General features: G+C 56.7%; 1 protein-coding gene across 1 annotated transcript in view; it reads right to left on the reverse strand.

The window, feature by feature from the left end:
* The window catches only part of PRTG (protogenin), a 47,489-nt gene that overhangs the window by 22,408 nt on the left and 12,091 nt on the right, over window positions 1-12,990 (reverse strand). The window contains 9 exon segments of the mRNA XM_072982137.2: window positions 655-843; window positions 1,638-1,943; window positions 2,480-2,644; window positions 4,822-5,069; window positions 5,539-5,698; window positions 6,314-6,472; window positions 6,789-6,926; window positions 7,167-7,300; window positions 8,149-8,293. Of these exon segments, the coding sequence (XP_072838238.2) occupies window positions 655-843; window positions 1,638-1,943; window positions 2,480-2,644; window positions 4,822-5,069; window positions 5,539-5,698; window positions 6,314-6,472; window positions 6,789-6,926; window positions 7,167-7,300; window positions 8,149-8,293 (1,644 nt within the window).

Genomic DNA, 12,990 nt, shown 5'->3' on the forward strand with positions numbered 1-12,990 from the left:
CCTCTCCCCACCACTCTGAGATTCCACCAAGGGGCACAAAAGTCCCATCCTCCCTCATCGTCCTCCTTGAGGCACCCTCTCCTCTTTAAGAGCACAAACTCATTAGCTGCATCTAATGGCCAGATCGCCCATGATCTTTCTTTAACGGCCGGCCGATTATTGCATCTGTTTACATTCTCTGCAAAAGTCCACCTCGGGCTTGCCTGGGGCCAACAATACAGAGGTCAAGAGGAATCAGGCTGAGTTCTACCACATGGAGAGTCCCACAGATATCACCTTACCTTGCCTAAATCGTGCCAATTCCCTCTGGTGAGAGATTGTTTTGTTCCGTTTTCCACCATGGGGGTGGGGGTGGGGATTAAAGTTGGGATGTTTTCTGATTTTACAAAATGCAACCCACTGGTTCAGTTATTCTGCAACAACAGAAGGCAGCAAACCTTGCCTGAGCAGAAGGCAGCCCACACACCAAGGGTCCCAAATCCTGAAACACCAACACACACACACACACACACCCTGGCACCCTACAGCAGCCTTTCTGGGGCATGAGGGTTTTGGCACCATGGCCTTCCCGGCCTGCTATCAAAGCCGGGACGGCCGCCGGAGCCTTTCCTTGGACTTCGGCGGCCAGATCCGCAGGGAGGCGCACAGACTCACCCAAGCCGCTGAGGGTGTGCATCAGGTCGCGGGCCTCGAGCAGGACAGGCCCGTTCTCTTGCTGGCCTTCTTCCTTGTAGTACAGCTTGTAGCCCTGGACGGCCGCCGTGTCCTCCAGGTCCTGCTGCCACCGCACCGAGACCGTAGTGCAGTTGATCGGCTCCAGGCGCAGTTCAGGAGACTTGGGTGCTGGAAACAAAAAGAACTTGTGTTTTAACACCAAAGAAAAGGAAAATGCAGGCCAAAGGACCAGCCAGCTGCCTGAGGCCACGCCTGTCCACTGGTGTTTCTTGCTTATTCCGGCAGGCGCTTTCCCGGGTTCTAGACCCAAGCCCTTCCCACCTCTTCCTGGAGGAGGACCCGAGAACCCCCAGAATGCCGTGGGGACGCTCAGCCCTCTTCCCATCTTTTAAAGGCCAAGCTTCAAAAGCCCGGCGGAGAAAGAGAGAGAGAGAACGGGGAGCCTCGTTGGCAAAGAGAACGTGGGAGCGGCCGACCCATAAAGAAGCAGCGGAGCCCATCTAGACGACGACTGGGGCTCTTGGGTCCCTTGAGTCATCGTTTGCCATCTTCTCCACCCCCCCCACCCCACACCCCACCCCAGCTCCCAAGAAAGCCTGTTGAATTTCCTCCGTGGTCTACTGAGTCGGTAGGGACAGGAATGGAAAGGGGAAACCCCACAGAAGCCACTGGGGCTACTGGGGCTCACAGCAGGGTCAGGTGGAAGAAAAGGCATTTCCGGATGGGGTTCTCTCCCAGAACCCTCCCCACCAGGGAACTCCCTGGCCAGGGCAGTGGGTTGGTCCAGAGGATGCTGAGTCCTTCCCAGCCGAGACCCCTGGCATGCCTTCCTATGCCCTCCCTCCCTCATTCTCTCTTCCCACCAAGATAATTGCTTCAGAGAAGACACTGGAGAGCAATTCATACAAACAGTGACCAATTTTGATAGCAAATAAAAGGTGACTTTAAAAAGCAGGCCTCACCTTGGACGCTGGTGGCCTTCGGCGTTCGATGGGACGTCCACAGGGAAGCTTCTCCCCAGCCAATCCGTGTGGCTGCAGAAATACGGACCAAGTAGACGCTGTCGGGCTTCAGGCCTCGTAGGAGATGCTCGTACGCCGTGCCTGGAAGTTCCAGAACCTGCACGGCGCTCTCCGTGCTGAGCCGGAAGGACAAGCGGAAGGAGACCACCTGGCCCCGCCTGTACTTGGCCGGGATGGGGAGCCATGAGATGAGGATGTCGGTCGGGCTGCGGCTGGTCAAGCTGATTTCGGGAGCCCTCAGAGGAACTGAAAGGAAGGCAGGGACAGGCAGAGGATCAGCTCCCTGATGGAGCCCAGCCCCAAAGCCACCCGCTCGGTTCCTGCACGGGGATTCCTCTTCTTAGCTGGAGGGCCTGGTGGGCCGCTGGCCCAGCCCACACTCTCCCTCTGGCTGCCAACACAGCGGGGGCCAGAAGGGCTTCATCCAGCACCTGTGCCAAACCCCAAAGCCCCCCTGGTTGGAAGTGCAGGCTCCCTGGAGCATCAGGCAAGGTGCTGCTCTTTGCCAGGAGCACAACACACGTCAGCCGGGAAGGGGAAGAGGCCAGAACTGGGCCCATGGCACCGCTGGGCCCAGGGGTCTGCCAGCCCCAGTCGGAAAGAGCGAGCCGGCACCCAACACTTTGCCCGGGGATGTGGGGAATCCCTCCCCCCAGCCCACTCGAGGGTCCCACCGAGACGAAGGGAAGAAATTCTGGAGCTCCTGGACTCCGAGGTCCGGGAGCGGAGCGCCATTTCGCCTGCCACGAGGGAGCCCCCTCCGCCTCGTGATGCCGGCCTACCATCTTCCAGGGTGGGCTGCGTCACGTGGTCGGACATCTGGCTGGCCCCCATGGGCATGTAGGCCACAATGTAGAAGGTGTAGTTGCTGGCAGGCTCCAGGTCGTCAATGATATAATGGGTGGTGTCGTTTCCAATAACAACTTGGTATTCTTCGTTATTCAAGCCTGAAATATTGGCAGAATTCACAGGAAGAAATAAACAAGGGTTTGGGAAGAAAGCCCAGGGAAACCAGTTGTGCTTTTTTTTCTCTGAGCAAAGGCTTGGATCGGAGAGGAAACCAGATTGCACGCTTGCCTCACTTTGGGACGAGGTGAAGAGAAGAAAGGGGGGGCCCTGAATAAGCTCCAGGCCCTGTTCAGGAAACCGAACGGAGGGCAGAAAGAAAAGGGGAAGAGTGCCACACACACAAACACACACATGGGCAACCTTCTCCGAGGGGGGGGGCTCTTCATTTGGCACCAGAGAAGCTCCCCCCCCCCTTGCAGCCCTTTTACATCCATCCTTGGTATTTTGGAGGGAGGGAATGAAGCAGCCACTCAGGGTGCTTTATGTGTGTGTGTGTGTGTGTGTGTGTGTGAAAGTGCAAGAGAGTTTTGGACCCTGTTTTCAGGAGGAGGGGGGCAGTAGCGGGATGGGGGCCTCAACTGCCCTTCCATAATGCACAATTGATGCTAAATTGCTTGTCAAGGTTTTTTGTGTGTGTGTGTTGTCCCCCCCCCCGCAGCCGGGGGCTGTTGAAGAGGCTAAACTCTTTCCTCGCAAGAACGGACCTTCTCTCCAAAACGGGGGGACAAAAGAAATCCCACCAGTTGAGTTTCCCACAGTTCTGAGTTAACTTGATAGCATTTTAATTAGGTAGGATTATGAGCATCTCACAACACCTCAATTAATGGCTTGTTAATTAGGAACGGCATAGCGTGATTTCTGACCTGCCACGCAGGGTCCCTGAACCCACGACTGAATGGGCTCGTTCTCCCCATGAATGGCTGGACCCCATGCAGGGGCCCTTGTGAAAGAGCTGTGGGGAAGACGAGGCAGCCCCCCCCCCCCCGCTCGCAACGCGCCCTCCTTTTGTTCCTTTTCTTAATTGCTAACAAGGAATTAACACACAGCCCCCCTCCAGCCTCCATTCTTCCTGCAGCACAAACGTCTTCCCCTGCCCCAACTGGAAGACAAAATATTTCTTTTAAAAATACCCTCTCAACAGACACCGGCTCGTTTCACTCTCTCTGCATTGCGCCCCCCCCCCCCAGCCCCCATTTCGTTTCCCTCCAGCCCAGCCTGATTCAACACCGACTTCTGCTTTGTCCTGGGAGGAAGGTGGGGCAGAATATAATCTGATTCTGGAGAGCATTTCAGAGATGAATGGAGCCACCTCCTTCCAGCAAAAAAGCCTCTCTGCCATTTGTCAACGAGAAGTGGAAGCCTCTCGGCCGTTTCCCAGGGACCGAAGGGCAGAGGAGCCCCCCAAGCCGGATCAGGCTCAAGGAGGCCCTTCTCGTCTCATCGCCCCTTTCCCACGCTGGGCAACCAGGTGCTGAAATGGAGAGCCCACAAGCCGGATGGGAGGAGGCCGGAAGCCCAGCCAGGCAGCTGCGGGAGGTCAGGAGCCACCGCCGGCTCCTGAACCGGCAAAAAGGCCCAGAGCTGCCACGCTCACCCGCAGTGGCCCAAGGAGGGCCTTCTCCGGCCTCCGGGGGCCTCATTCTGTTTTACAGTGGGATCAAGGCACCATGTCGGGGAACCGGCTGTAATTTGGCCCTTCCTCCTGTATAGAGGAAAGCGCCTTGGGTGCTGGGCTCAATTTAAGGTGCTGGTGGCAGCCCCTCTCGAGGAAGGGCTTTCTCTTTCTCCCGTGAGCATCCCTTCCCTCCGTGGGGGCCACTGGGGGGGGGGGGGAGGGCCTTCTTGGCTAAGGGACTCCAGTTGGGGAATCCACCCCACCCCCACCTCCCAAAGGCCCACCGACCCTGAAATGCCAGGAGGGCATTCAAAATAGTCACCACCCTGGCTTTGCCCTTGAGCCCCGGCTGGCAGCCACGGGCAACGAGGAGGCTGGTGGGTGGCTACTCCCAACAGTCCAATCCAGCACAGCCAAAGGGGAGAAACACAGAGAAGAGCAGAAGCCTCACGATGCCTTGGGGGGGGGGGGGCGCGACTTGTGGGTGACCGGCCGGCCGGCCAGGCGGAGGGCCTTGAGGGATTCAGTCTGTCCATGCCTTCCAGTCTTCCAAGGGGCCACAGCAAACCCTCACGGGGGGGGGGGAGGGAGAACTCCTCTGCAGGGAAACGAAGGCCCGGAGTGGCAGCACAAGCATCTCCCCCATCCGACGCCGCTCACCTTCTGCCTTCATGTAATGCACGGAGTAAGCGATGACTTTGTCCGAGTTGTAAAGCGGCCTCTCCCAGGCCAGCAGGATGGCCGAGCTGGACATGGTCTCCGCGTGGACGTTGCAAGGGGCGCTGGGCCGGTCCTCAGAGAGAACCACCGTCAGCCGGGCCTTCGAGAGGATGCACCCTTGGCTGTTCTCTGCCATGCACTGGTAGATGGCGTCGTCTTCGGGAATGATCTGGTTGATGACCAGTTTGCTGGACCGGAAGGGAGGAGGGGGACGTTACATGGAAGCAAAATAAAGGTCACGCACATATACAACTTGACCTGCCTGAGCGTCAACAAAGGTCTACCAAGGATCAATCCAGACAGGACAGGGGTCGACTGGCTGCTAGGGCACAGCTGGGAGTGTGAGGACCACCTCCTCTGGATGGGGTCTGGTTGGCAGCTGGGGGGGGGCTTCTGGCCCTGACGCTATTTCATGGGCCTCTCTGGCTGCCATGGATCCAACTTTGGCCTCTTCCTGCTCAGACGCTGGCAGGACAGGGTGCTCGCCCTCCTGTCCACGGGTGGGGGACCACCTGCCCCCCCAGCTCCGTCTTAAAATCATGTTGCCATGCCAAACAGGGCCTCCCATGCTCAACAGCGCTCCCTCCGGCCCCACGGCCACCCACTCCCCCCCTCAGGGCTGCTCAGGGGCCACCAAGGCGCCACCTGCTCTCTCACCTGTTGTACATCTTAATCCTTCCGTTAGAGTGGATCCGCCTGCCGTTCTTCAGCCAGGAGACTTTGGGGGCTGGGACACCCTCCGCCTGGCAGGCAAAGCGGGCTGTTCCCGCTCGGGGCCTCGTCAAGCTTTCCGGCCACTCCACAAACGAAGGAGGAGCTGCAAGGGATCAAGCGAGCGTTGGGGAGGGGGGCTGACTATGCTGAAACCCCCATTCTTCTCCCATAGCCCTTCTGCCCCTTTTCAACCCCCCCCCCCAGACAGCACTGGCCACAGGGCCCCTTATGAATGTTGCCCGTCAGGAAGTGAGATGAAACGTTTCCAAGAGAAGCTTCCCTCTCTCTCTCTCTCTCTCTCACTCAGCCCGAAGACTAGCAACCATGAGGACCCCCCCCAGGGGGAAGCAGCCCCCCCAGGGAAGGAGAGCCTGAGAGCCACAGGCCATCGACATGTGATCCCGCCGGGGACCCACAATGGGCAGGTGTGACATTTAAATCAGGTCCATACACAGACAGGTTCCGGCTGCCGTACAACCTGGAGAAAAGGGCCGCTGGATTTTCGCCAGCCAGCCAGCCTTGCCAGCCGAAGCGGGTTCTGCCACACACACACACACCCTGACGTCTGGTTCAAGCCACCAGGGTTTGGATCAGCAGGAAGGCTTCGACCCTGATGGCCTCAAGACAGGACGAGGAGCCACTCCGGCCCTCCCCTTGGCTGCACCTGCACCCCCACCCGCCCCACCGCACCCCATAAGCTTCTCCATCCGGCGCTCACCGAGCACCACGAGCGCAGCCATGGCCGTGGTGAAGTTGCGAGTGCCGGGAATGGTGGCGCGGCAGATGTAGACGCCGGCATGCTGCCCTTTCACGTCCGAGATCATGAGGTTCCCATTTCCGAGCACCCGGGTGTTGAAAACATCAATGGACTTGTGGTCTGTTCGGGAGAAACAATTCAGCGGTCAGGCACAGCCTCACTACAGAAACCATCAGCCCCTGCTGGTGTGGGAAGGCATCCAAAGCGTGGGAAGCACATGGATCTTTGCTCACGTCTTCTTCTCTCCCCCAAAAGCCCTTCTTCCGGGCCTTGGAAGTTTTCATGTTCTGAACTACAGTTCCCAGAAACACACACCCACACCCACACCCACACACATCAAACCCATGTTCTGAGGCTCTGCCTTTTCATCCCCGGCAGCCTAAAGAAGGAGCCTGTCTCTCAGAAGCTAAGAGCCAATGGCATGTTTAGGACTCACCTAAGCGACTCCAGGAAATGATAGGTTTTGGATTCCCTGTGGCGACGCACTCAAAAATGACGGTTTGGTGAAGAGAAGCGGTGACGTTCTGAGGAGCAGCGATGATGGACGGCTTGTGGAGAAGCTTCGTGTTGGAGGCTTTTTAAAACAAAAGGTCACCCCAAGGGGTTAAAGGCACCTGCCCAGCTGGACAGAGGGATTAGACAGACATGTAGCCTGATCCGCTTAGGGCCAGGCCGAGGGGGGGGGGGGAAGGAAGGGACAGGTTTCAAGGGAAAAGTCCAGGTCCTCTCGACCTAAGAGTCATTGGGTGCCTAAGCCTTGACGCTGGATGACAGCATATAAATACCTGCATCTAAGAGAACCTTTTCTGGGTACCTGGAAGAACTGTGAGTGTCGCCTCAATGCTCTTCCGCCTGTTGGCCACGGTGGTAGCAACGCAGCGATAATTTCCCGCATCCTTCTGTTGGACACCATAGATCTGCAACACTCCAGATGGTAATGCAGTTATTCTGGAAAGCCGGGAGAATGGGGAGTGAAATCAGGAGAGAGAGAAATTAAACAATTCATTAGATCTGGGGGAAAAAAATCACAGGAAAAGTCAAGTTTTGAAGCACATACCAAGCACCCCTCTCTGAATTTCCTGGCTCCCATTTAAGAGCCATGAATTTCACTTTCTTCTGTAATTCTCAAACTCCCTACCTTGCATCTGGCAACACATCTGGTTACTTTTTGAATCTCAACGTTTGAACCTTTAACTGAGCAAACAAGGAATCCGAGGGCCAGGCTAGAGGCTACAGGAAATTTTACAGTTAGCCGTTGCCGTTCCTTGGGAACTCGAAGCTATCAGATCGCAGTCCGGAGCCTTTCAGCTCCCTGGGGAGCAACTTACTTTATTCTGTGATGGGTCATTGAGAATTAAACACCCGCTTAGTCTCTACTCTGACCACCCAGATGCACTAACGATGGCCTTCAATTTCTCTGCCCCCCCCAACGGCCAGCAAAATATGAAGAAGACGATGATGATGATGATGACATTGGGCATGGCCCAGAAGGGTCCGTTTGGATCCCAGCTGAGTCTTGGGCCTCCGAAACCCTTTCCTCTTGACCAAAGTCACGGCACGGGTTTGAAGTGTGGGGTCAGCGGTTCTTTACCCCTGGCCCTTCAAAGGTTGGGGACCTCCGCTCCCAAGAGCGCAGTCCGGCCGACAGCCAGAGGTTCTGGGAGCTGACCTTCAGAACTTCGTCTGGGGACTGCCAATGGATATTAAATGGGAGCAACCCAATCTAACCTGGCCGAGACGGTCTGGGCTGGTCCAAGGAGAAGCGGCACCTCAGCGGAGCAGCTGCGCTCCCTTACCTGTCCGTGGCGATTGGCAAAGTCGTCCGGTTCACTTCCCACGTGATGATGGCAGGGGGGTTGGCCGATATCTTGCAGGCGAACCGAGCCACGATCCCTTCACGGACCTCGGCTGAAAAAGGCTGAACTTCAAACGCAGACATGGCTGGGGGGGGGAGAAGAGGGAGAGAAAAAGGAAGGCCTCAGAATGAATGAAGAACACCAGCAAAATCAACACATCCCTGCAAAAGCAAAGGTTTGTCCACGGACGTTGACGTTTGAGAGGGCGCTTGGCTTTATGGGGAACCGAGGACTTCTTAGGCGTGTCTGACGGTACCCGAGGTGTCAACACAGTGGAATGGCGTCGCCTTGAGTATCGACGCCAAAGGCTTAGAGGTCAGTCGGGCCTTCTTAGCAGACTGGGCCGATCTCGAGGTTGGAAGGCGATTCTGAGAGGGAGGGGAGGGATCGGTAGTTTGCACCTGATTCGAATCCACAACCGCACGCTGAGGTACTCTGCAGAGGTTTTTCCCAGAGGAAAGATCGTAGCCATTGGATACCGAGTTTAAGTGCTGGTTTTGTAAAACTTTTGCAGGCCTGGCCCACGAGGTCGCTGGGTGTGCCTCACCTAAGCAGAAGAGGCCCCGAGGATGGCTGCCCGCCGGGTAAGAGTTATTTTGTTCAGGTGAGACTTGCATCGCCTGAAGGGGCCTGAAGAGGCCCTGAAAGAGCAAAGGGCCCAGGTGGGAAAAGGGCAGGAAAAGAAGCGTTCTCTATTCTCTTTTTTATTTGTGGAAGAGAAAAAAACTTGGAGGAAGGTCCTGTAGGAGGGATCCTAAGTATATTTTCCTTTCTTTTACAGAACGAGCGAACAAAGCTGCTGCTTTGAGCAGGGTGCGTGCGACAAGAGGGGGGGGGGTCCTAGTGGACAGGTGTAAAAGTCCCAGAAGTTTCCGAGAGTCTCTATGCAGGCGCACTGATTTCACCGTTGGGTGTGCATTCACAGAGACCAGGAAGAAGAACCCAGGGTACAGGCGCCTTTCCAGGACGCCGGCCTCGGATATCAGGTGTGCTGTTTAGAAGCATAAAGCGATTTTATTGATTAGCCTCGCAGATATTCTGGCAACGAGAGGCACGTTCTTTTCAACCTCTAGTCCGGAGCACTTCTCTCTCCTGGAGCGTGGCACTCCCCGCATTCAATGCCTTGGAGGCTTGCACCCACCGTTCACACTCGGAGAAGACCGCCTCTTCTGTTCAAAACATCCCTCCAGCCGGATGTTAAAAGGCACAGCAACATTCAGGGACGGGATCTCCAGCCTGGCTTCCGCTTCTCAAAGTCAAGCAACGGAGAAACATCTCACAGAGCCAGAAGCCAAAAATCGACCTCAGGATCAGCGGCAGATCGAAATACGACCAGGGAGGGAGAATCCAGTGACGGGTCAGGACCGGCCAGCCGGAGGTGGTGGGTGTGGAGTTTGCAGCTGGCCTGCTTCCTTCCACCTGGAGGCTCTTCCAGCTGTTTCCAGAGGGACGGGCAGGTAGAGATCGCTCAGAGGGTCCCAACTTTGCCTCACTTTAGGAAGGAAGGCCCCTGAAGGGTTTACTCTGCCTTTCTGGAGGTTTCTCCTCCCTTTAGCCTGACTTTTTAAATGGAATTATTTGAGGGTTGTATTATCATGGGGGGGGGGGGGGAGGGCCAGGTCTTCTGGGCAGAAAGGTCATTTATACATGCCTCGATGAATAAAATTAAAATCTTAATATCGGACCTTACTGGCCGCACTTGGCAGCCGCTGCCTGAGGCCTGCCCTGCTCTCGAGGTGCTCCCAGGAGGCCCAAAGACGGCAGAGGAAGAGCTGCGTGGGAAAGCAAGGCCAGCCCGCAGGGATCTGCGCGGCCCTCTGCCCACTCCCCTCCCTCATTCCTTCCCTGTTATAAGAGGAAACGTAACAGAGAGAGAGAGAGAGAGAGAGAGAGAGAGAGAATCTGCTTTAGAGCAACCTGAATCAATCAGTGGCACTACTGTAACATAAATACGGCGACTGATCGCGCTGCTGCCGTTGTGGAAGGTTAACATGTTTTCCTTGTCTCTCCGGAGTCCGCTTCACATCTGGGTTCGTTCAGAAATAAAATACAGGCCATGTTCCCTGACGAATCCCTCGTGGCGCTCCCTGCCTGGAGAAGGGGAAAATCCACACCGCCCAGCATGGCTTCGGCCAGAGACCAGGCATTTCTTTTTCGGGGGGGGGGACCCGGCTCTGAGAGGACATGAAGCAGCACTGGCTGCACCCACCCACCGAACCCCCTTTCCCCTCCTGGTTCGCTCGCCCTCCACACCCTCCTCCCCCTCCCAGCTTTAAGACCGCAGCTGTCCCTCACCACACAGGAGCCAGGATTTGCCCTCGCTACCAGCAAGAACGGTAGACATCGTTTACTCAGTTTTGGTCGATTCACCAGGCTGTCGTTGTTACTGAATTAACAAATTATGTGCCATCATGTCACCCCCGACTGATGGGTGACCCTACGAACAAGCGGCCTTCCTCCAGTCGATCCGCTGAAACCCTTTTCAATCTGCTACGAAGGTAACTGGGCCGCACATTTTATGTGAATTCATTTTACGGCCAAAACAGAGTCCCACCCGGTGGGCCGCCTCGCCCAGCAGGTGGTTGGTTTTCACACCGGCCGGCCGGGCCCACCCTTCCTCCCTGCTCCCTCCCGTTCAAGGCCTTCCCATCTAAACCAGGCGGCTGAAAGGCCCTTGTAGGAAGCCAGCTGGGGGCTGCAGTGATGATGGCTAGCCCAAGAGAGAATTGGCAATTTGGGTGGGTGGGCTGGTGGCACGGGGGGGGGGGAGTCCTGGGCTCTGGGAGGAACCCCTTCCTTGTGTCCAGGCCAGGACGTGGCTGCCGCTCTGCCTGGAGCCAGCATTTCTCAGAAGGATAAGCCAGCTTGGAGGGGCCGGAGGAGGATCGTGCCCCCTGGGCTGCTCTGGTGGAGCTCCTGTCCACGTTGGCCAGAGCAAGGGCTCACTCAGGACCTTTGTGAAAGGAAGATCAAAGCATGACGGACTCTGCCTTCTTCCAGCACTGTGTTTTTCTTTGAGCTGTGAAAAGGCATAAATCTGCCTTGCGCAGAGGGGTAATTACAGAAACCTTTCATCAATAAAAAGTGGGGGGTGGGGGAGGAAGGAGAGAGAGAGGATTCTCGATGCACTAATGAGAGAGGATTCTGGCCATCTGTCCCTTCTGCTTGGCTCAATTCATCACCTTTGCCCTTGACAAATCTTGCCTGGCTCCGCCAGCCGCTGAGCAACACAGGAAGGCTGAGCAAAGGGGTGACAGGGACACACAGAGGCCCCTTCCTTCCGCCCCCGGGATGGCCAGCCGGCCAGCCCCCCAGCAAACCTCTGCAGGGCTTAAGCCACTGGCCCACCAGAAAGAGAATGAAATTCAACTGCTGGACCCGTCAGACTGCCACCAGGAAACAAGAGGGAAGCAGAAGGAAACGGACGGTCAAGGCGAGGCCTCCCCCTGCCTCTGGGGGCAGGACTCTCGCATAAGCCCCCACCCTGTCAAAACTCTGGCCCCTTCTCTTCCAAGGCGGGTTGGGGACGCTTGCCCGGGCAGGAGGCCATAGCGGCTGGAAGCTCTGTGTGTGTTGATGCCGCCTAGAATGGCATTGGCCCTTTTTGCTGGCGCATCACAGCATTGGGGATTTTTACGTGTCTGACGGTCAGGTAGGGGGCCACCCTTCCACATAATAGTGGCAAAAGAAGGGCAAAGAACGGCCAGCCCGTGGCGCTCTCGGAGAGGACTTCCCTGTGGTCAGCCTCCACCCCGAAATGGGGGTGTTGGCTTCATGGCTGTGACATCAGAGCCTCAAAAGGAACGGGGGCAAAAACTAAGATCCCACCTGTTTTCCTCTCAGTTCCAAAGTTGTTTTCTTCCCTTAACACAGTCACCTGCTTCATACACAATTTAATACAAGGAACTGTATTATTGGACACGTTCATGAAATTTAAAAATATAAATCCTTTTGTTTTGTAGAACTATGATTGTGGAAGGTGCCCTCTATGAAAGGTGGCGCTAGAAAAGGCTAACCGCCTGTTTCACAAGCCATAAAGGACCCTTGTGCCCCCCCCCATGCCCATGAAATCTTGGGTTTTGAAAGGCAGCCCTCCTGAGAAATTCCCATTGGTTTTGGCTGTGTGTGTTTGTGTGTGTGTGTGTGTCTGTGGGGGGGGGGGAAGCCTCTCACCCCCATCCTTCTGGGCACAAAACCAACCTGCATTCCTCTGCCTGCCCACCAGCCATGGCAGAATGTGTGCCCCCCCTCCCCAAATGAGCTTTCCCCACTATCTGGCTCAGCCCTGCCTCCCCCCCCCCCCCGCAGCCTGCCCGCCTGCCCCTTGGACAGGGCAACACAGAGGGTGGGGGGGGGAGGAGGAGAAGCAGTCCTAAATCTTCCTTTGATGGAAGGAAGGCTGTCTTAAAGCTGATCCACGGAGGGGCTCCGCTGACCCCAAAGCAGGGGGGGGGGCTCCTTGGAGAAGGAAGGGCTGGCATCTCTCTCCCCCCTTTTCCAGGGGAGGAAAGAGGGCTGGCTGGGGCTGGTTGTGGTGCACCAGCACCAGGCCTCTTTTCTCCCCTGGACAGGCAGAAGAATGCAGGGCCGGAGACTGGGAACGGGGGGGGGAAAGGGGGGGGAATCAGTGACCAGCTGCTCCTCTAGAGCAGAGAGAGAGAGAGAGAGAGAGAGAGAGAGAAGGAGCGAAAAGAAGAAGCCACCGGCCGGCCGGCCGCCTGGAGTTCACTGACCACTGGCCAGAGTGGGACAAAGGCCCTCCGAAGACCGGGGCCTCTGGGG

Source organism: Pogona vitticeps, chromosome 12 (genome assembly GCF_051106095.1).
Source record: "Pogona vitticeps strain Pit_001003342236 chromosome 12, PviZW2.1, whole genome shotgun sequence".
Lineage (NCBI taxonomy): Eukaryota > Metazoa > Chordata > Lepidosauria > Squamata > Agamidae > Pogona > Pogona vitticeps.